This window comes from Oncorhynchus gorbuscha, linkage group LG01, assembly GCF_021184085.1.
Source record: "Oncorhynchus gorbuscha isolate QuinsamMale2020 ecotype Even-year linkage group LG01, OgorEven_v1.0, whole genome shotgun sequence".
NCBI lineage: Eukaryota > Metazoa > Chordata > Actinopteri > Salmoniformes > Salmonidae > Oncorhynchus > Oncorhynchus gorbuscha.
The window spans coordinates 57819989-57845296 of NC_060173.1; the positions used below are offsets into that span (position 1 = coordinate 57819989).

General features: G+C 49.4%; 1 protein-coding gene across 4 annotated transcripts in view; it reads right to left on the reverse strand.

Annotated features, from left to right (window-relative positions):
• LOC124040396 (Krueppel-like factor 8) overlaps nt 1–25308 on the reverse strand; it is a 171899-nt gene that overhangs the window by 52389 nt on the left and 94202 nt on the right. For 2 of the 4 annotated variants that reach the window (XM_046357557.1, XM_046357563.1), the window contains exons 3-4: nt 3364–3648; nt 2745–2982 (exon numbers count right to left, since the gene is read on the reverse strand). In XM_046357557.1, the coding sequence (XP_046213513.1) occupies nt 2745–2982; nt 3364–3648 (523 nt within the window). The remainder of the gene's footprint in view (nt 1–2744; nt 2983–3363; nt 3649–25308) is intronic. The other 2 variants (XM_046357571.1, XM_046357580.1) reach the window with 2 other exon arrangements.

The following is a 25308-nucleotide window of genomic DNA, read 5'->3' on the forward strand; positions in this document are numbered from 1 at the left end:
CAGCTTCACCTGGAATGCTTTTCCAACAGTCTTGAAGGAGTTCCCACATATGCCGAGCACTTGTTGGCTGCTTTTCCTTCACTCTGTGGTTGAACTCATCCCAAACCATCTCAATTGGGTTGAGGTCAGGTGATTGTGGAGGCCAGGGTCATCTGATGCAGCACTCAATCACGCTCCCTTTTGGTCAAATAGTCCTTACAAAGCCTGGAGGTGTGTTGGGTCATTTCCCTGTTGATAAACAAATGATAGTCCCACTAAGCGCAAACCAGATGGCGTATCGCTGCAGAATGCTGTGGTAGCCATGCCGGTTAAGTGTGCCTTGAATTCTAAATAAATCACTGACAGTGTCACCAGCATAGTCAATTACAACATTAAGTATGTCTACACTGTATTTCTGATCAATTTGATATTATTTTAATGGACTAAAAATGTGCTTATCTTTCAAAAACAAGGACATTTCTAAGTGACCGCAAACTTCTGAACGGTGGTGCATCTCTTAACACCATCCATATTGGATTTCTATTTGCCATATGTTTTTAGTGTGTGTGTGTGTGTGTGTGTGTGTGTGTGTGTGTGTGTGTGTGTGTGTGTGTGTGTGTGTGTGTGTGTGTGTGTGTGTGTGTGTGTGTGTGTGTGTGTGTGTGCAGGGACAGGCGTCCTTATGAAGACAGTTAGGGACGGGTCACGTGTGAGATATCGTGACGTGGTGAATGAGAAACAGTGAGATATTATAACTGAAAGAGAGGAAAAAGAGAATGAGAATGTGCGTGACAGTGTGATACAACAGGTGCATGTGTCTGTGAGAAAGAGCTTGTATGTCAGAGTGAGATTGTTTTGAAGAGAGTTCACATTGAAGAGACCCATGAGAGATGTATTGCTTGCGAGAAAACCGTTCAGGAGGTCAAGTGACACCCGATTGTGCGATAAAGTGAGGAAGATGAGGAACGGCGTGTAAGTGAGAGAAATCACCTACTTCTTCCTGCTAGAGAAGAGGAGGATAGATGTGACCAGAGAGAACTCTATTATCGTTTCTCTATTAAAAAGGGATAGTTCACCCAAATTACAAAAGGACAAATAGATGTCCTTACTCTGTAAGCACTTTATGGAGAAAGTATGACAGCAATCCATGCTTTGGTTTTGTTCACCGAACCACGGTTCCAAATGCAACATTTTTGCAGTGTTGGCACAAATCCAATGCAAGTTAATGGTACCGATATTAGCATTTCCACGCTTCATTTCCAAATAATCCTTTAGTATCTCAAAATGGATCGTTTCACTCAATGAAGTTACTTATAGATGTTTCGAAAAATGAAGCGCAAAAATGCTAATAGGTAATTTGGGTGAATTATCTGTTTAACTTTGACGCTTTTTATTTCAAACATTATTTTAGAAGGTTGTACTTCTGACGTTCGTATTGTGATTGTTTCAGCCTTCAATGGACAAGAGCGTATGCTAACCGACTACAATCTATAACAAAGACCTCAAAGCCCCATCTCATCAACAGCACCATCCTCCCTGTATCAATGATGTTACTCTTGCTGCGGGCGATTCCCTGATCCACCTCTACGCAGACGACACCATTCTATATACTTCCGGCCCGTCCTTGGACACTGTGCTATCTAACCTCCAAACGAGCTTCAATGCCATACAACACTCCTTCCGTGGCCTCCAACTGCTCTTCAACGCTAGTAAAACCAAATGCATGCTTTTCAACCGTTCGCTGCCTGCACCCGCACGCCTGACCAGCATCACCACCCTGGATGGTTCCAACCTTGAATATGTGGACATCTATAAGTACCTAGGTGTCTGGCTAGACTGTAAACTCTCCTTCCAGACTCATATCAAACATCTCCAATCGAAAATCAAATCAAGAGTCGGCTTTCTATTCCGCAACAAAGCCTCCTTCACTCACGCCGCCAAACTTACCCTAGTAAAACTGACTATCCTACCGATCCTCGACTTCGGCAAACTGGATGCAGTCTATCACAGTGCCATCCGTTTTGTCACTAAAGCACCTTATACCACCCACCACTGTGACTTGTATGCTCTAGTCGGCTGGCCCTCGCTACATATCCGTCGCCAGACCCACTGGCTCCAGGTCATCTACAAGTCCATGCTAGGTAAAGCTCCGCCTTATCTCAGTTCACTGGTCACGATGGCAACACCCATCCGTAGCACACGCATCTCACTGATCATCCCTAAAGCCAACACCTCATTTGGCCGCCTTTCGTTCCAGTTCTCTGCTGCCTGTGACTGGAACGAATTGCAAAAATTGCTGAAGTTGGAGACTTTTATCTCCCTCACCAACTTCAAACATCTGCTATCTGAGCAGCTAACGGATCGCTGCAGCTGTACATAGTCTATCGGCAAATAGCCCACCCATTTTTACCTACCTCATCCCCATACTGTTTTTATTTATTTACTTTTCTGCTCTTTTGCACACCAATATCTCTACCTGTACATGACCATCTGATCATTTATCACTCCAGTGTTAATCTGCAAAATTGTAATTATTCGCCTACCTCATGCCTTTTTCACACAATGTATATAGACTCCACTTTTCTTTTTTCCTATTGTGTTATTGACTTGTTAATTGTTTACTCCATGTGTAACTCTGTGTTGTCTGTTCACACTGCTATGCTTTATCTTGGCCAGGTCGCAGTTGCAAATGAGAACTTGTTCTCAACTAGCCTACCTGGTTAAATAAAGGTGAAATAAAAAAAATATTTAAAAATCGGACTCACCGGATCCCTCCGAGCGCCCGTCGCTCCCGATGAGCGGGACCGTGATGGCAGCGGTGGCCACCCCGTCCGTGGGAATGGTGGTGTAGACTACGGGCAGAGACTGGACCACCACGGGGATGGTCTGCAGCTGGCCCATCTTACTGGGCATGTTGACCGACGGGATGGTGTGGATGACATGCAGGATCTGCTGACCGCCTGCCCCCTGGGTGGACGCTAGGATGGACCCGGGGGAGAGCATCTGGAGGAGGGAGGGATGGATGGGTGGAGAAGAGGAGAGGAGGGGATAGATGTAGAGGAGCAAGACCATCTGAAATGGCACTGTATTCACAGTAGAATGCTTTTAACCAGAAAAGAGAATAGGGGACCATTCTGGACACAGACATTGTGTCAAGCATGGGAGTACTGTATTAGATTGTTCAACTGAAAGACAAAGCCTTTCAATAGAAACATTGTAAACTAACATTTACTACATAAGACATAGGAACCTGTCTTCCACATTTTTGGCAGGCCCTTAATATGTGTGAGTGGTGTCACTTTTCAGCCAACAGACGCTTCTACCCATCATTCCAAAAGAGGAGCTAGCTAACGAGCCGACTGGCTTAATAACTGGCGTGGTTACCATGGTGTCTAGAAAGGTTACCGTAGGGATGGGGGTCGCCGACAGCGTGGGCATCGCCACGGAACTCGGGACGGGGTTGGCTGTCGGCGTAGAGGCGGGCAGGGAGGAGCGAGGCTTGCCGAGTGACAGGTCGACAGGTTCCGTCTGGTCCTCCGGGGGGAGGGAGGAGTCGTCTGTTGTTGTGTCTGTGTCTGTGCAGAGTGGAGGGGGCGACACAGGTTGCGTCTTCTCTGTCTTGATCTTCAGGTCTGTAGGCTGGGGACACTCCTCACCTACTTCAGCCTGCTAGAGAGAGAGAGAGAGAGGGAGGGGGCAGGAGAGGATGGAGGGAGGAAGAGAGAAAAAGAGAGAGAGAAAGGGAGATAAATAGAAGACCATAGAGAGAGGAAGAAAGAGAGATGATCAGTCAGCACATTATTTTTCTACACGCACGCACACACGCACACACGCGCACACACGCACACACGCACACACACACACGCACACCTGACCCTGCTCTCCCCAGCGAAGTTCCGCTGTACTCTCTGGCTGCACAAACAGAGCAGGTTAGGGGAACAAAGGTTGCTGTGTGGGGCCCTGGGAGCTGAGAGGGAGCTGGGAGGGAGAGGTGGAACTGAGAGGTGGAGAACAGAGCAGCAGATCTAGAGCTGGCACACTGCCATGAGAGAACAGCCCTGCTGAGGCACCGGGCGTGTTTGAGTGTTCACATAAATGACTGCAGAATGCAAAGCTCCAGTTTCAGTCATGTCTTTGGTCACGTTTGCATGGGTCAAACAAAAACACCCTAACGGTTGACAATAGAGACACAACGTAGGCCATGGTTGCAGAATTAAGTTAGAGAGGAGCAACTGCAGACAATTGCAGTCGACTGCAGTCAAAACCTCGTGAACTTTTGAACACATTATTTGTGTTAAGTTCAAACAGTTGGACAACTTTTTGCCCTAGAATGCAACACACTTTGAAAGGCGGTGACCAAAGACTTGAAAAAAGGGATCCGCTCGAACGTGCCCACTGACTGCACCCTGATCACGAGTAAGTACAGAGCATATAGCAGCACTATGCTAGCTCACAAAGCACGGTGTACAGTAGGACATACATTCAGCATAAAACAGCCTGTCCCTGGACTGACAGCACCCTGCTACAGCATACACACAACAGCCCTATCGAGCATGGAGCAGCACACAACAGCCATATCTAGCATGGAGCAGCACACAACAACAGCCCTATCTAGCATGGAGAAGCACACAACACAGCCCTAAGCATTGAGCAGCACACAACACCAGCCCTAAGCATTGAGCAGCACACAACACCAGACCTATCTAGCATGGAGCAGCACACAACAAACAGCCCTATCTAGCATGGAGCAGCACACAACACAGCCCTAAGCATTGAGCAGCACACAACACCAGCCATATCTAGCATGGAGCAGCAAAAAACACAGCCCTAAGCATGGAGCAGAACACACCAGCCCTATTTAGCATGGAGCAGTACACAACACAGCCCTATCTAGCATGGAGCAGCACACAACAGCCCTATCTAGCATGGAGCAGCACACAACAGCCCTATCTAGCATGGAGCAGTACACAACACAGCCCTATCTAGCATGGAGCAGTACACAACACAGCCCTATCTAGCATGGAGCAGCACACAACAGCCCTATCTAGCATGGAGGAGCACACAACACAGCCCTATCTAGCATGGAGCAGTACACAACACAGCCCTATCTAGCATGGAGCAGTACACAACAACCCTATCTAGCATGGAGCAGTACACAACAGCCCTATCTAGCATGGAGCAGTACACAACAACCCTATCTAGCATGGAGCAGCACACAACAGCCCTATCTAGCATGGAGCAGTACACAACACAGCCCAAAGCATGGAGCAGCACACAACAGCCCTATCTAGCATGGAGCAGCACACAACACAGCCCTAAGCATGGATGAGCACACAACACCAGCCCTATCGAGCATGGAGCAGCACACAACACAGCCCTATGCATGGAACAGCAAACAACACAGCCCTAAGCATGGAGCAGCACACAACACATCATGGAGCAGTACACAACACAGCCCTAAGCATGGAGCAGCACACCTCACTGCCCTATCTAGCATGGAGCAGCACACAACACATCAGGGAGCAGTACACAACACAGCCCTAAGCATTGAGCAGCACACAACAGCCCTATCTACCATGGAGCAGCACACAACAGCCCTATCAAGCATGGAGCAGCACACAACACAGCCCTATGCATGGAACAGCAAACGACACCAGCCCTATCTAGCATGGAGCAGTACACAACACAGCCCTAAGCATGGAGCAGCACACAACACAGCCCTATCTAGCATGGAGCAGCACAAAACACAGCCCTAAGCATTGAGCAGCACACAACAGCCCTATCTAGCATGGAGCAGCACACAACACCAGCCCTATCTAGCATGGAGCAGCACAAAACACAGCCCTATCTAGCATGGAGCAGCACACAACAGCCCTATCTAGCATGGAGCAGCAGACAACACAGCCCTATCTAGCATGGAGCAGCACACAACACAGCCCTAAGCATGGAGCAGCACACAACGCAGCCCTATCTAGCATGGATCAGCACACAACGCAGCCCTATCTAGCATGGAGCAGTACACAACACAGCCCTATCTAGCATGGATCAGTACACAACAGCCCTATCGAGCATGTAGAACACACAACACAGCCCTATATAGCATGGAGCAGTACACAACACAGCCCTATCTAGCATGGATCAGAACACAACAGCCCTATCGAGCATGTAGAACACACAACACAGCCCTATATAGCATGGTGCAGCGCACAGCAGCCCTATCTAGCATGGAGCAGCAAACAACAGCCCTATCTAGCATGGAACAGCAAACAACAGCCCTATCTAGCATGGAACAGCACACAACAGCCCTATCTAGCATGGAACAGCACACAACAGCCCTATCTAGCATGGAGCAGTACACAACACAGCCCTATCTAGCATGGAGCAGCACACAACACAGCCCTAAGCATGGAGCAGCACACAACAGCCCTATCTAGCATGGAGCAGTACACAACAGCCCTATCGAGCATGGAGCAGTACACAACAGACATATCTAGCATGGAGCAGCACACAACAGCTCTATCTAGCATGGAGCAGCACACAACAGCCCTATCTAGCATGGAGCAGTACACAACACAGCCCTATCTAGCATGGAGCAGTAAACAGCAGCCCTATCTCGCATGGAGCAGCACACAACACAGCCCTAAGCATGGAGCAGCACACAACACCAGCCCTATCTAGCATGGAGAAGCACACAACACAGCCCAAAGCATGGAGCAGTACACAATAACCCTATCTAGCATGGAGCAGTACACAACAGCCCTATCTAGCATGGAGCAGCACACATCAGCACTATCTAGCATGGAGCAGCAAAGAGCAACAGCCCCATCTAGCATGGAGCAGTACACAACACAGCCATATCTAGCATAGAGCAGTACACAGCAGCCCTATCTAGCATGGATCAGCACACAATAGCCCTATCTAGCATGGAACAGTACAGAACACTGCCCTATGTAGCATGGAGAAGCACACAACACAGCCCTAAGCATGGAGCAGTACACAATAACCCTATCTAGCATGGAGCAGTACACAACAGCCCTATCTAGCATGGAGCAGCACACATCAGCACTATCTAGCATGGAGCAGCAAAGAGCAACAGCCCCATCTAGCATGGAGCAGTACACAACACAGCCCTATCTAGCATAGAGCAGTACACAGCAGCCCTATCTAGCATGGATCAGCACACAATAGCCCTATCTAGCATGGAACAGTACACAACACAACCCTATGTAGCATGGAGCAGTACACAACAGCCCTATCTAGCATGGAGCAGTACACAACAGCCCTATCTAGCATGGAGCAGCACACAACAGCCCTATCTAGCATGGAGCAGCAAAGAGGAACAGCCCTATCTAGCATGGAGCAGTACACAACACAGCCCTATCTAGCATGGAGCAGTAAACAGCAGCCCTATCTAGCATGGAGCAGCACACAGCAGCCCTATCTAGCATGGAGCAGCACACAACACAGCCCTAAGCATGGAGCAGCACACAACACCAGCCCTATCAAGCATGGAGCAGCAAAGAGCAACAGCCCTATCAAGCATGGAGCAGCAAAGAGCAACAGCCCTATCTAGCATGGAGCAGTACACAACACAGCCCTATCTAGCATGGAGCAGTACACAACAGCCCAATCTAGCATGGAACAGCACAGAACAGCCCTATCTAGCATGGAACAGCACACAACACAGCCCTATCTAGCATGGAACAGTACACAACACAGCCCTATCTAGCATGGAGCAGTACCCAACACAGCCCTATCTAGCATGGAGCAGTACGCAACAGCCCTATCTAGCATGGAGCAGCACACAACAGCCGTATCTAGCATGGAGCAGTACACAACACAGCCCTATCTAGCATGGAGCAGTACACAACACAGCCCTATCTAGCATGGAGCAGTACACAACACAGCCCTATCTAGCTTGGAGCAGCACAGAACACATCCCTAAGCATGGAGCAGCACACAACAGCCCTATCTAGCATGTAGAAGCACACAACAGCCCTATCTAGCATGGATCAGTACACAACAGCCCTATCTAGCATGGAGCAGCACACAACAGCCCTATCTAGCATGGAGCAGCACACAACAGCCCTATCTAGCATGGAGCAGCACAACAGCCCTATCTAGCATGGAGCAGCACACAACAGCCCTATCTAGCATGGAGCAGTAAACAACACAGCCCTATCTAGCATGGAGAAGTACACAATAACCCTATCTAGCATGGAGCAGTACACAACAACCCTATCTAGCATGGAGCAGCACACATCAGCACTATCTAGCATGGATTAGCAAAGAGCAACAGCCCTATCTAGCATGGAGCAGTACACAACACAGCCCTATCTAGCATGGAGCAGTACACAGCAGCCCTATATAGCATGGATCAGCACACAATAGCCCTATCTAGCATGGAACAGTACACAACACAGCCCTATGTAGCATGGAGCAGCACACAACAAAGCCCTATCTAGCATGGAGCAGCACACAACACAGCCCTATCTAGCATGGAGCAGTACACAACAGCCCTATCTAGCATGGAGCAGCACACAACAGCCCTATCTAGCATGGAGCAGCACACAACAGCCCTATCTAGCATGGAGCAGCAAAGAGCAGCCATATCTAGCATGGAGCAGCACACAACAGCCCTATCTAGCATGGAGCAGCACACAACACAGCCCTAAGCATGGAGCAGCACACAACACCAGCCATATCTAGCATGGAGCAGCACACAACAGCCCTATCAAGCATGGAGCAGCACACAACAGCCCTACCAAGCATGGAGCAGCAAAGAGCAACAGCCCTATCAAGCATGGAGCAGCAAAGAGCAACAGCCCTATCTAGCATGGAGCAGTACACAACAGCCCTATCTAGCATGGATCAGCACACAACAGCCCTATCTAGCATGGAACAGCACACAATAGCCCTATCTAGCATGTAACAGTACACAACACAGCCCTATGTAGCATGGAGCAGTACACAACACTGCCCTAAGCATGGAGCACCACACAATAGCCCTATCTAGCATGGAGCAGCACACAACAGCCCTATCAAGCATGGAGCAGCAAAGAGCAACAGCCCTATCAAGCATGGAGCAGCAAAGAGCAACAGCCCTATCTAGCATGGAGCAGCACACAACAAAGCCCTATCTAGCATGGAGCAGCACACAACACAGCCCTATCTAGCATGGAGCAGCACACAACAGCCCTATCTAGCATGGAGCAGCACACAACAGCCCTATCTAGCATGGAGCAGCAAAGAGCAGCCATATCTAGCATGGAGCAGCACACAACAGCCCTATCTAGCATGGAGCAGCACACAACACAGCCCTAAGCATGGAGCAGCACACAACACCAGCCATATCTAGCATGGAGCAGCACACAACAGCCCTATCAAGCATGGAGCAGCACACAACAGCCCTACCAAGCATGGAGCAGCAAAGAGCAACAGCCCTATCAAGCATGGAGCAGCAAAGAGCAACAGCCCTATCTAGCATGGAGCAGTACACAGCAGCCCTATCTAGCATGGATCAGCACACAACAGCCCTATCTAGCATGGAGCAGTACACAACACTGCCCTAAGCATGGAGCACCACACAATAGCCCTATCTAGCATGGAGCAGCACACAACAGCCCTATCAAGCAGGGAGCAGCAAAGAGCAACAGCCCTATCAAGCATGGAGCAGCAAAGAGCAACAGCCCTATCTAGCATGGAGCAGTACACAGCAGCCCTATCTAGCATGGATCAGCACACAACAGCCCTATCTAGCATGGAACAGCACACAATAGCCCTATCTAGCATGGAGCAGCAAAGAGCAACAGCCCTATCTAGCATGGATCAGCAAAGAGCAACAGCCCTATCTAGCATGGAGCAGCACACAACAGCCCTATCTAGCATGGAGCAGCACACAACAGCCCTATCTAGCATGGAGCAGCACAACAGCCCTATCTAGCATGGAGCAGTACACAACACAACCCTATCTAGCATGGAGAAGCACACAACACAGCCCTATCTAGCATGGAGAAGCACACAACACAGCCCTAAGCATGGAGCAGTACACAATAACCCTATCTAGCATGGAGCAGTACACAACAACCCTATCTAGCATGGAGCAGCACACAACAGCCCTATCTAGCATGGAGCAGCACACAACAGCTCTATCTAGCATGGAGCAGCAAAGAGCCTCCCTATCTAGCATGGAGCAGCACACAACAGCCCTATCAAGCACGGAGCAGCACACAACAGCCCTATCAAGCATGGAGCAGCAAAGAGCAACAGCCCTATCAAGCATGGAGCAGCAAAGAGCAACAGCCCTATCTAGCATGGAGCAGTACACAGCAGCCCTATCTAGCATGGATCAGCACACAACAGCCCTATCTAGCATGGAACAGCACACAATAGCCCTATCTAGCATGGAACAGTACACAACACAGCCCTATGTAGCATGGAGCAGTACACCACACTGCCCTAAGCATGGACACCACACAACAGCCCTATCTAGCATGGAGCAGCACACAACAGCCCTATCTAGCATGGAGCAGCAAAGAGCAACAGCCCTATCAAGCATGGAGCAGCAAAGAGCAACAGCCCTATCTAGCATGGAGCAGTACACAGCAGCCCTATCTAGCATGGATCAGCACACAATAGCCCTATCTAGCATGGAACAGCACACAATAGCCCTATCTAGCATGGAACAGTACCCAACACAGCCCTATCTAGCATGGAGCAGTACGCAACACAGCCCTATCTAGCATGGAGCAGTACGCAACAGCCCTATCTAGCATGGAGCAGCACACAACAGCCCTATCTAGCATGGAGCAGTACACAACACAGCCCTATCTAGCATGGAGCAGTACACAACACAGCCCTATCTAGCATGGAGCAGTACACAACACAGCCCTATCTAGCATGGAGCAGTACACAACAAAGCCCTATCTAGCATGGAGCAGTAAACAACACAGCCCTATCTAGCATGGAGCAGTACACAACACAGCCCTATCTAGCATGGAGCAGTACACAACACAGCCCTATCTAGCATGGAGCAGTACACAACACAGCCCTATCTAGCATGGAGCAGTACACAACACAGCCCTATCTAGCTTGGAGCAGCACACAACACAGCCCTATCTAGCTTGGAGCAGCACACAACACATCACTAAGCATGGAGCAGCACACAACAGCCCCATCTAGCATGGAGCAGTACACAACAGCCCTATCTAGCATGGAGCAGCACACAACAGCCCTATCTAGCATGGAGCAGCACAACAGCCCTATCTAGCATGGAGCAGTAAACAGCAGCCCTATCTAGCATGGATCAGCACACAACAGCCCTATCTAGCATGGAACAGCACACAATAGCCCTATCTAGCATGGAACTGTACACAACACAGCCCTATCTAGCATGGAGCAGTACCCAACACAGCCCTATCTAGCATGGAGCAGTACGCAACAGCCCTATCTAGCATGGAGCAGCACACAACAGCCGTATCTAGCATGGAGCAGTACACAAAAAACATCCCTATCTAGCATGGAGCAGTACACAACACAGCCCTATCTAGCATGGAGCAGTACACAACACAGCCCTATCTAGCATGGAGCTACGCAACACATCCCTAAGCATGGAGCAGCACACAACAGCCCTATCTAGCTTGTAGAAGCACACAACAGCCCTATCTAGCATGGAGCAGTACACAACACAGCCCTATCTAGCATGGAGCAGTACACAACACAGCCCTATCTAGCTTGGAGCAGCACACAACACATCCTTAAGCATGGAGCAGCACACAACAGCCCTATCTAGCTTGTAGAAGCACACAACAGCCCTATCTAGCATGGATCAGTACACAACAGACCTATCTAGCATGGAGCAGCACACAACAGCCCTATCTAGCATGGAGCAGCACACAACAGCCCTATCTAGCATGGAGCAGCACAACAGCCCTATCTAGCATGGAGCAGCACACAACAGCCCTATCTAGCATGGAGCAGTAAACAACACAGCCCTATCTAGCATGGAGAAGCACACAACACAGCCCTAAGCATGGAGCAGTACACAATAACCCTATCTAGCATGGAGCAGTACACAACAACCCTATCTAGCATGGAGCAGCACACATCAGCACTATCTAGCATGGAGCAGCAAAGAGCAACAGCCCTATCTAGCATGGAGCAGTACACAACACAGCCCTATCTAGCATGGAGCTGTACACAGCAGCCCTATCTAGCATGGATCAGCACACAACAGCCCTATCTAGCATGGAACAGCACACAATAGCCCTATCTAGCATGGAGCAGCAAAGAGCAACAGCCCTATCTAGCATGGATCAGCAAAGAGCAACAGCCCTATCTAGCATGGAGCAGCACACAACAGCCCTATCTAGCATGGAGCAGCACACAACAGCCCTAGCATGGAGCAGCACAACATCTAGCATGGAGCAGTACACAACACAGCCCTATCTAGCATGGAGCAGCACACAACACAGCCCTATCTAGCATGGAGCAGCACACAACAGCTCTATCTAGCATGGAGCAGCAAAGAGCATCCCTATCTAGCATGGAGCAGCACACAACAGCCCTATCAAGCACGGAGCAGCACACAACAGCCCTATCAAGCATGGAGCAGCAAAGAGCAACAGCCCTATCAAGCATGGAGCAGCAAAGAGCAACAGCCCTATCTAGCATGGAGCAGTACACAGCAGCCCTATCTAGCATGGATCAGCACACAACAGCCCTATCTAGCATGGAACAGCACACAATAGCCCTATCTAGCATGGAACAGTACACAACACAGCACTATGTAGCATGGAGCAGTACACCACACTGCCCTAAGCATGGAGCACCACACAACAGCCCTATCTAGCATGGAGCAGCACACAACAGCCGTATCAAGCATGGAGCAGGAAAGAGCAACAGCCCTATCAAGCATGGAGCAGCAAAGAGCAACAGCCCTATCTAGCATGGAGCAGTACACAGCAGCCCTATCTAGCATGGATCAGCACACAATAGCCCTATCTAGCATGGAACAGCACACAATAGCCCTATCTAGCATGGAACAGTACCCAACACAGCCCTATCTAGCATGGAGCAGTACGCAACACAGCCCTATCTAGCATGGAGCAGTACGCAACAGCCCTATCTAGCATGGAGCAGCACACAACAGCCCTATCTAGCATGGAGCAGTACACAACACAGCCCTATCTAGCATGGAGCAGTACACAACACAGCCCTATCTAGCATGGAGCAGTACACAACACAGCCCTATCTAGCATGGAGCAGTACACAACAAAGCCCTATCTAGCATGGAGCAGTAAACAACACAGCCCTATCTAGCATGGAGCAGTACACAACACAGCCCTATCTAGCATGGAGCAGTACACAACACAGCCCTATCTAGCATGGAGCAGTACACAACACAGCCCTATCTAGCATGGACACAACACAGTGGAGCAGCACACAACACAGCCCTATCTAGCTTGGAGCAGCACACAACACATCACTAAGCATGGAGCAGCACACAACAGCCCCATCTAGCATGGAGCAGCACACAACAGCCCTATCTAGCATGGAGCAGCACACAACAGCCCTATCTAGCATGGAGCAGCACAACAGCCCTATCTAGCATGGAGCAGCAAACAACAGCCCTATCTAGCATGGATCAGCACACAACAGCCCTATCTAGCATGGAACAGCACACAACAGCCCTATCTAGCATGGAGCAGCACACAACACAGCCCTATCTAGCATGGAGCAGCAAAGACAACAGCCCTATCTAGCATGGAGCAGCAAAGAGCAACAGCCCTATCTAGCATGGAGCAGCACACAACAGCCCTATCTAGCATGGAGCAGTACACAAAACAACAGCCCTATCTAGCATGGAGCAGTACACAACACAGCCCTATCTAGCATGGAGCAGTACACAACACAGCCCTATCTAGCATGGAGCAGTACACAACACATCCCTAAGCATGGAGCAGCACACAACAGCCCTATCTAGCATGGAGCAGCACACAACAGCCCTATCTAGCATGGAGCAGCACACAACACAGCCCTATCTAGCATGGAGCAGTACACACAACAGCCCTATCTAGCATGGAGCAGTACACACACAGCCCTATCTAGCATGGAGCAGCACACAACAGCCCTATCTAGCATGGGCAGCACACAACAGCCCTATCTAGCATGGACAACACAACAGCCCTATCTAGCATGGATCAGTACACAACAGAGCCCTATCTAGCATGGAGCAGCACACAACAGCCCTATCTAGCATGGAGCAGCACACAACAGCCCTATCTAGCATGGAGCAGCACACAACAGCCCTATCTAGCATGGAGCAGCACAACAGCCCTATCTAGCATGGAGCAGTACACAACACAACCCTATCTAGCATGGAGAAGCACACAACACAGCCCTATCTAGCATGGAGCAGCACACAACAGCCCTATCTAGCATGGAGCAGCACACAACAGCCTATCTAGCATGGAGCAGTACACAAAAAACATCCCTATCTAGCATGGAGCAGTACACAACACAGCCCTATCTAGCATGGAGCAGTACGCAACACATCCCTAAGCATGGAGCAGCACACAACAGCCCAATCTAGCATGGAACAGCACACAATAGCCCTATCTAGCATGGAACAGTACCCAACACAGCCCTATCTAGCATGGAGCAGTACGCAACACAGCCCTATCTAGCATGGAGCAGTACGCAACAGCCCTATCTAGCATGGAGCAGCACACAACAGCCCTATCTAGCATGGAGCAGTACACAACACAGCCCTATCTAGCATGGAGCAGTACACAACACAGCCCTATCTAGCATGGAGCAGTACACAACACAGCCCTATCTAGCATGGAGCAGTACACAACAAAGCCCTATCTAGCATGGAGCAGTAAACAACACAGCCCTATCTAGCATGGAGCAGTACACAACACAGCCCTATCTAGCATGGAGCAGTACACAACACAGCCCTATCTAGCATGGAGCAGTACACAACACAGCCCTATCTAGCATGGAGCAGTACACAACACAGCCCTATCTAGCATGGAGCAGTACACAACACAGCCCTATCTAGCTTGGAGCAGCACACAACACAGCCCTATCTAGCTTGGAGCAGCACACAACACATCACTAAGCATGGAGCAGCACACAACAGCCCCATCTAGCATGGAGCAGTACACAACAGCCCTATCTAGCATGGAGCAGCACACAACAGCCCTATCTAGCATGGAGCAGCACACAACAGCCCTATCTAGCATGGAGCAGTAAACAGCAGCCCTATCTAGCATGGATCAGCACACAACAGCCCTATCTAGCATGGAACAGCACACAATAGCCCTATCTAGCATGGAACTGTACACAACACAGCCCTATCTAGCATGGAGCAGTACCCAACACAGCCCTATCTAGCATGGAGCAGTACGCAACAGCCCTATCTAGCATGGAGCAGCACACAACAGCCGTATCTAGCATGGAGCAGTACACAAAAAACATCCCTATCTAGCATGGAGCAGTACACAACACAGCCCTATCTAGCATGGAGCAGTACACAACACAGCCCTATCTAGCATGGAGCAGTACGCAACACATCCCTAAGCATGGAGCAGCACACAACAGCCCTATCTAGCTTGTAGAAGCACACAACAGCCCTATCTAGCATGGAGCAGTACACAACACAGCCCTATCTAGCATGGAGCAGTACACAACACAGCCCTATCTAGCATGGAGCAGTACACAACACAGCCCTATCTAGCTTGGAGCAGCACACAACACATCCCTAAGCATGGAGCAGCACACAACAGCCCTATCTAGCTTGTAGAAGCACACAACAGCCCTATCTAGCATGGATCAGTACACAACAGACCTATCTAGCATGGAGCAGCACACAACAGCCCTATCTAGCATGGAGCAGCACACAACAGCCCTATCTAGCATGGAGCAGCACAACAGCCCTATCTAGCATGGAGCAGCACACAACAGCCCTATCTAGCATGGAGCAGTAAACAACACAGCCCTATCTAGCATGGAGAAGCACACAACACAGCCCTAAGCATGGAGCAGTACACAATAACCCTATCTAGCATGGAGCAGTACACAACAACCCTATCTAGCATGGAGCAGCACACATCAGCACTATCTAGCATGGAGCAGCAAAGAGCAACAGCCCTATCTAGCATGGAGCAGTACACAACACAGCCCTATCTAGCATGGAGCTGTACACAGCAGCCCTATCTAGCATGGATCAGCACACAACAGCCCTATCTAGCATGGAACAGCACACAATAGCCCTATCTAGCATGGAGCAGCAAAGAGCAACAGCCCTATCTAGCATGGATCAGCAAAGAGCAACAGCCCTATCTAGCATGGAGCAGCACACAACAGCCCTATCTAGCATGGAGCAGCACACAACAGCCCTATCTAGCATGGAGCAGTACACAACACCCTATCTAGCATGGAGCAGCACACAACACAGCCCTATCTAGCATGGAGCAGCACACAACAGCTCTATCTAGCATGGAGCAGCAAAGAGCATCCCTATCTAGCATGGAGCAGCACACAACAGCCCTATCAAGCACGGAGCAGCACACAACAGCCCTATCAAGCATGGAGCAGCAAAGAGCAACAGCCCTATCAAGCATGGAGCAGCAAAGAGCAACAGCCCTATCTAGCATGGAGCAGTACACAGCAGCCCTATCTAGCATGGATCAGCACACAACAGCCCTATCTAGCATGGAACAGCACACAATAGCCCTATCTAGCATGGAACAGTACACAACACAGCACTATGTAGCATGGAGCAGTACACCACACTGCCCTAAGCATGGAGCACCACACAACAGCCCTATCTAGCATGGAGCAGCACACAACAGCCGTATCAAGCATGGAGCAGGAAAGAGCAACAGCCCTATCAAGCATGGAGCAGCAAAGAGCAACAGCCCTATCTAGCATGGAGCAGTACACAGCAGCCCTATCTGGCATGGATCAGCACACAATAGCCCTATCTAGCATGGAACAGCACACAATAGCCCTATCTAGCATGGAACAGTACCCAACACAGCCCTATCTAGCATGGAGCAGTACGCAACACAGCCCTATCTAGCATGGAGCAGTACGCAACAGCCCTATCTAGCATGGAGCAGCACACAACAGCCCTATCTAGCATGGAGCAGTACACAACACAGCCCTATCTAGCATGGAGCAGTACACAACACAGCCCTATCTAGCATGGAGCAGTACACAACACAGCCCTATCTAGCATGGAGCAGTACACAACAAAGCCCTATCTAGCATGGAGCAGTAAACAACACAGCCCTATCTAGCATGGAGCAGTACACAACACAGCCCTATCTAGCATGGAGCAGTACACAACACAGCCCTATCTAGCATGGAGCAGTACACAACACAGCCCTATCTAGCATGGAGCAGTACACAACACAGCCCTATCTAGCTTGGAGCAGCACACAACACATCACTAAGCATGGAGCAGCACACAACAGCCCCATCTAGCATGGAGCAGTACACAACAGCCCTATCTAGCATGGAGCAGCACACAACAGCCCTATCTAGCATGGAGCAGCACAACAGCCCTATCTAGCATGGAGCAGTAAACAGCAGCCCTATCTAGCATGGATCAGCACACAACAGCCCTATCTAGCATGGAACAGCACACAATAGCCCTATCTAGCATGGAACTGTACACAACACAGCCCTATCTAGCATGGAGCAGTACCCAACACAGCCCTATCTAGCATGGAGCAGTACGCAACAGCCCTATCTAGCATGGAGAAGCACACAACAGCCGTATCTAGCATGGAGCAGTACACAAAAAACATCCCTATCTAGCATGGAGCAGTACACAACACAGCCCTATCTAGCATGGAGCAGTACACAACACAGCCCTATCTAGCATGGAGCAGTACGCAACACATCCCTAAGCATGGAGCAGCACACAACAGCCCTATCTAGCTTGTAGAAGCACACAACAGCCCTATCTAGCATGGAGCAGTACACAACACAGCCCTATCTAGCATGGAGCAGTACACAACACAGCCCTATCTAGCATGGAGCAGTACACAACACAGCCCTATCTAGCTTGGAGCAGCACACAACACATCCCTAAGCATGGAGCAGCACACAACAGCCCTATCTAGCTTGTAGAAGCACACAACAGCCCTATCTAGCATGGATCAGTACACAACAGACCTATCTAGCATGGAGCAGCACACAACAGCCCTATCTAGCATGGAGCAGCACACAACAGCCCTATCTAGCATGGAGCAGCACAACAGCCCTATCTAGCATGGAGCAGCACACAACAGCCCTATCTAGCATGGAGCAGTAAACAACACAGCCCTATCTAGCATGGAGAAGCACACAACACAGCCCTAAGCATGGAGCAGTACACAATAACCCTATCTAGCATGGAGCAGTACACAACAACCCTATCTAGCATGGAGCAGCACACATCAGCACTATCTAGCATGGAGCAGCAAAGAGCAACAGCCCTATCTAGCATGGAGCAGTACACAACACAGCCCTATCTAGCATGGAGCTGTACACAGCAGCCCTATCTAGCATGGATCAGCACACAATAGCCCTATCTAGCATGGAACAGTACACAACACAGCCCTATCTAGCATGGAGCAGCACACAACAGCCCTATCTAGCATGGAGCAGCACACAACAGCCCTATCTAGCATGGAGCAGCCCTATCTAGCATGGAGCAGCACACAACAGCCCTATCAAGCATGGAGCAGCACACAACAGCCCTATCAAGCATGGAGCAGCAAAGAGCAACAGCCCTATCAAGCATGGAGCAGCAAAGAGCAACAGCCCTATCTAGCATGGAGCAGTACACAGCAGCCCTATCTAGCATGGATCAGCACACAACAGCCCTATCTAGCATGGAACAGCACACAATAGCCCTATCTAGCATGGAACAGTACACAACACAGCCCTATGTAGCATGGAGCAGTACACAACACTGCCCTAAGCATGGAGCACCACACAACAGCCCTATCTAGCATGGAGCAGCACACAACAGCCCTATCAAGCATGGAGCAGCAAAGAGCAGCAAAGAGCAACAGCCCTATCAAGCATGGAGCAGCAAAGAGCAGCCCTATCTAGCATGGACAGTACACAGCAGCCCTATCTAGCATGGATCAGCACACAACAGCCCTATCTAGCATGGAACAGCACACAGCCCTATCTAGCATGGAACAGTACACAACACAGCCCTATGTAGCATGGACTGCCCTAAGCATGGAGCACCACACAACAGCCCTATCTAGCATGGAGCAGCACACAACAGCCCTATCTAGCATGGAGCAGTACACAACACAGCCCTATCTAGCATGGAGCAGTACACAACACAGCCCTATCTAGCATGGAGCAGTACACAACACAGCCCTATCTAGCATGGAGCAGTACACAACACAGCCCTATCTAGCATGGAGCAGTACACAACACAGCCCTATCTAGCTTGGAGCAGCACACAACACATTACTAAGCATGGAGCAGCACACAACAGCCCTATCTAGCATGGAGCAGTACACAACACAGCCCTATCTAGCATGGAGCTGTACACAGCAGCCCTATCTAGCATGGATCAGCACACAATAGCCCTATCTAGCATGGAACAGTACACAACACAGCCCTATCTAGCATGGAGCAGCACACAACAGCCCTATCAAGCATGGAGCAGCACACAACAGCCCTATCAAGCATGGAGCAGCAAAGAGCAACAGCCCTATCAAGCATGGAGCAGCAAAGAGCAACAGCCCTATCTAGCATGGAGCAGTACACAGCAGCCCTATCTAGCATGGATCAGCACACAACAGCCCTATCTAGCATGGAACAGTACACAACACAGCCCTATGTAGCATGGAGCAGTACACAACACTGCCCTAAGCATGGAGCACCACACAACAGCCCTATCTAGCATGGAGCAGCACACAACAGCCCTATCAAGCATGGAGCAGCAAAGAGCAGCAAAGAGCAACAGCCCTATCAAGCATGGAGCAGCAATGAGCAACAGCCCTATCTAGCATGGAGCAGTACACAGCAGCCCTATCTAGCATGGAACAGCACACAATAGCCCTATCTAGCATGGAACAGTACACAACACAGCCCTATGTAGCATGGAGCAGTACACAACACTGCCCTAAGCATGGAGCACCACACAACAGCCCTATCTAGCATGGAGCAGCACACAACAGCCCTATCTAGCATGGAGCAGTACACAACACAGCCCTATCTAGCATGGAGCAGTACACAACACAGCCCTATCTAGCATGGAGCAGTACACAACACAGCCCTATCTAGCATGGAGCAGTACACAACACAGCCCTATTTAGCATGGAGCAGTAAACAACACAGCCCTATCTAGCATGGAGCAGTACACAACACAGCCCTATCTAGCATGGAGCAGTACACAACACAGCCCTATCTAGCATGGAGCAGTACACAACACAGCCCTATCTAGCTTGGAGCAGCACACAACACATTACTAAGCATGGAGCAGCACACAACAGCCCTATCTAGCATGGAGCAGCACACAACAGCCCTATCTAGCATGGAGCAGCACAACAGCCCTATCTAGCATGGAGCAGCACACAACAGCCCTATCTAGCATGGAGCAGCACACAACAGCCCTATCTAGCATGGAGCAGCAAAGAGCAACAGCCCTATCTAGCATGGAGCAGTACACAACACAGCCCTATCTAGCATGGAGCAGTACACAGCAGCCATATCTAGCATGGAGCAGCACACAACACTAGCCCTATCTAGCATGGAGCAGCACACAACACTAGCCCTATCTAGCATGGAGCAGCACACAACACAGCCCTATCTAGCATGGAGCAGTACACAACAGCCCTAACTAGCATGGAGCAGTACACAGCAGCCCTATCTAGCATGGATCAGTACACTAAAGCCCTATCTAGCATGGAGCAGCACACAACAGCCTTATCTAGCATGGAGCAGCACACAACACAGCCCTATCTGGCATGGAGCAGTACACAACACAGCCCTATCTAGCATGGAGCAGTACACAACACAGCCCTAAGCATGGAGCAGCACACAACAGCCCTATCTAGCATGGAGCAGCACACAACAGCCCTATCTAGCATGGAGCAGCACACAACAGCCCTATCTAGCATGGAGAAGCACAGAAAAACACAGCATAGCATAGGGAAGGAGAAAAAGAACCCAACAGTAGAGAGAAGCAGCACAGCTTTGCCCTGGCCAAACCAAAGGCCAAGCACTGAACCCAGATCTTCTACACACATACGCTGCAAACTTGTCAGTGAGAGACAGCTATAAGGGATGATGTGCTATTCTTAACCCTACCTAAACTAGCCTACATCACAACAATGACAGAGTGGACACCGGTAGACCCAGAAAAGAGAGGGGATTCAGTCAGGGTTCAAAATAACAAATAGGCCAGGTTACATGTTATTGGTCAAAAAAAGAGTGAGAGAGCAAAGGAGTGGGTGGGGGTGGTGGAGAGAGAGAGAGCGAGAGACAGAAGGAGAGTGGGTGGGAATGGCCTCCAGGTTGCCATGGAAACTTGGAGGTATCAGCTGACTCGTTTTTTCCCTCATTTTATCTTCACGCCCACCCACTCCCTTCCTCCCTCCCTCGCCCCCTTTCCTTCCCTCCATCCCTCTCTCTGGTTCCACACCCTTTCACCTCGCCCTCTCATGTTAGTCTGTTTGTCCTCCACACCTTCCCTCCATCTCTCTACCTCTTTTACTCCCCTTCTCTCTGTTTCTTTCTATCCATCTCTCTCTTATATCCCCTTTCCCAATGGTTTAGATTAGACTCATAAGAATATTCAGACACCCACTGTTCTCAGCTGAAACACTTCAAACGGAGATCCTAACAATCTGTCAGAAATGAAAGCTCATTACACACTGACAGAAGAGAGAGGCTGTGTCAGAATGAAACCCCATTACACACGGACAGAAGAGAGAGAGGCTGTGTCTGAAATTAAACCCCATTACACACTGACAGAAGAGAGAGGCTGTGTCAGAATGAAACCCCATTACACACGGACAGAAGAGAGAGAGGCTGTGTCTGAAATTAAACCCCATTACACACTGACAGAAGAGAGGTTGTGTCTGAAATATATATTTTACCTCTTGGGGATGTTATTCGAAAACATAATGTTAACTTTCACTGCTATGCGGATGACACACAGCTGTACATTTCAATGAAACATGGTGAAGCCCCCAAATTGCCCTTGCGAGAAGCATGTGTTTCAGACATAAGGAAGTGGATGGCTGCAAACTTTCTACTTTTAAACTCGGACAAAACAGAGATGCTTGTTCTAGGTCCCAAGAAACAAAGATTCTTCTGTTGAATCTGACAATTAATCTTAATGGTTGTACAGTCGTCTCAAATAAAACTGAAGGACCTCGGCGTTACTCTGGACCCTGATCTCTCTTTTGAAGAACATATCAAGACTGTTTAAAGGACAGCTTTTTTCCATCTACGTAACATTGCAAAAATCAGAAACTTTCTGTCCAAAAATGATGCAGAAAAATTAATCCATGCTTTTGTCACTTCTAGGTTAGACTACTGCAATGCTCTACTTTCCGGCTACCCCGATAAAGCACTAAATAAACTTCAGTTAGTGCCAAATACGGCTGCTAGAATCCTGACTAGAACCAAAACCAAAAAATTTGATCATATTACTCCAGTGCTAGCCTCTCTACATTGGCTTCCTGTCAAAGCAAGGGCTGATTTGAAGGTTTTACTGCTAACCCCCAAAGCATTACATGGGCTTGCTCCTACCTATCTCTCTGATTTGGTCCTGCCGTACATACCTACACGTACGCTACGGTCACAAGACGCAGGCCTCCTAACTGTCCCTAGAATTTCTAAGCAAATAGCTGGAGGCAGGGCTTTCTCCTATAGAGCTCCATTTTTATGGAACAGTCTGCCTACCCATGTCAGAGACGCAAACTCGGTCTCAACCTTTAAGTCTTTACTGAAGACTCATCTCTTCAGTGGGTCATATGATTGATTGTAGTCTGGCCCAGGAGTGGGGAGGTGAACGGAAAGGCTCTGGCGCAACGAACCGCCCTTGCTGTCTCTGCCTGGCTGGTTCCCCTCTTTCCACTGAGATTCTCTGCCTCTAACCCTATTACAGGGGCTGAGTCACTGGCTTACTGGGGCTGTCTCATGCCGTCCCTGGAAGGGGTGCGTCACCTGAGTGGGTTGATTCACTGATGTGGTCATCCTGTCTGGGTTGGCGCCCCCCTTGAGTTGTGCCATGGCGGAGATCTTTGTGGGCTATACTCAGCCTTGTCTCAGGATGGTAAGTTGGTGGTTGAAGATATCCCTCTAGTGGTGTGGGGGCTGTGTTTTGGCAAAGTGGGTGGGGTTATATCCTTCCTGTTTGGCCCTGTCCGGGGGTGTCCCCGGATGGGGCCAAAGTGTCTCCTGACCCCTCCTGTCTCAGCCTCCAGTATTTATGCTGCAGTAGTTTGTGTCCGGGGGCTAGGGTCAGTTTGTAATATCTGGAGTACTTCTCCTGTCCTATTCGGTGTCCTGTGCGAATCTAAATGTGCGTTCTCTAATTCTCTCCTTCTCTCTTTCTTTCTCTCTCTCGGAGGACCTGAGCCCTAGGACCATGCCCCAGGACTACCTGACATGATGACTCCTTGCTGTCCCCAGTCCACCTGGCCGTGCTGCTGCTCCAGTTTCAACTGTTCTGCCTTATTATTATTCGACAATGCTGGCCATTTATGAACATTTGAACATCTTGGCCATGTTCTGTTATAATCTCCACCCGACACAGCCAGAAGAGGACTGGCCACCCCACATAGGAAGAAACCTAGAGAGGAACCAGGCTATGTTTTGGCTTTTATAGGGAGTTTTTCCTAGCCACCGTGCTTCTACACCTGCATTGCTTGCTGTTTGGGGTTTTAGGCTGGGTTTCTGTACAGCACTTTGAGATATCAGCTGATGTACGAAGGGCTATATAAATACATTTGAATTTGAAATGAAACCCCATTACACACTGACAGAAGAGAGAGAGGCTGTGTCAGAATGAAACCCTATTACACACTGACAGAAGAAAGAGAGGCTGTGTCAGAATGAAACCCTATTACACACTGACAGAAGAGAGAGAGGCTGTGTCAGAATGAAACCCTATTACACACTGACAGAAGAGAGAGAGGCTGTGTCAGAATGAAACCCTATTACACACTGACAGAAGAGAGAGAGGCTGTGTCAGAATGAAACCCTATTACACACTGACAGAAGAGAGAGAGGCTGTGTCAGAATGAAACCCTATTACAAACTGACAGAAGAGAGAGAGGCTGTGTCAGAATGAAACCCTATTACACACTGACAGAAGAGAGAGAGGCTGTGTCAGAATGAAACCCTATTACACACTGACAGAAGAGAGAGAGGCTGTGTCAGAATGAAACCCTATTACACACTGACAGAAGAGAGAGAGGCTGTGTCAGAATGAAACCCTATTACACACTGACAGAAGAGAGAAAGGCTGTGTCAGAATGAAACCCCATTACACAGAGAGAGAGGCTGTGTCTGAAATGGCAGCCCTGTATATCCTTGTCCCTGAGCGGGCCCTGGTCAAAAGCAATACATATGAGCAACACCAGGAGAAATAAACTCTCTCTCTCTGACCCAACTCCTTCTTCTTAAACTTCTTAAACCCTCTCCTGTCTCTCGCCCTCTTGCTCTCCCCCGTCTCTCTCTCTCACCCCCCGTCTCTCATCCCCCATCTCTCCCGCTCTCTCGCCCCCCCCTCCTCTCTCTCTCAATATAAGGGCTTTATTGACATGGGAAACACGTTTACATTGCCAAAGCAAGTGAAGTGGACAATATACAAAAGTGAAATAAACAATAAAAATGAACTGTAAACATTACACACAAAAGTTCCAAAAGAATAAAGACATTTAAAATGTCATATTTGTCTATATACAGTGTTGCAATGATGTGCAAATGGGTTGTATTTACAATGGTGTTTGCTCTTCACTGGTTGCCCTTGTGGCAACAGGTCACAAATCTTCTTGATATGGTCGTACATTTGGCAGGAGGTTACACTGCCCTCCTTTTGGACTCCCGAGTGGTGCAGCGGTCTAAGGGACTGTATCTTAGTGCAAGAGGCATCACTGCAGTCCCTGGTTCGAATCCAGGCTGCATCACATCCGGCCGTGATTGGGAGTCCCAAAAGCCAGAAAACAGCCGCTGAATTCCACAACCACCTAAAGGAAAGTGATGCCCAAACCTTCCATCACAAAGCCCTAACCTTCAAGGAGATACCTAGAGAAGAATCCCCTCAGCCAAATGATTTTGGGG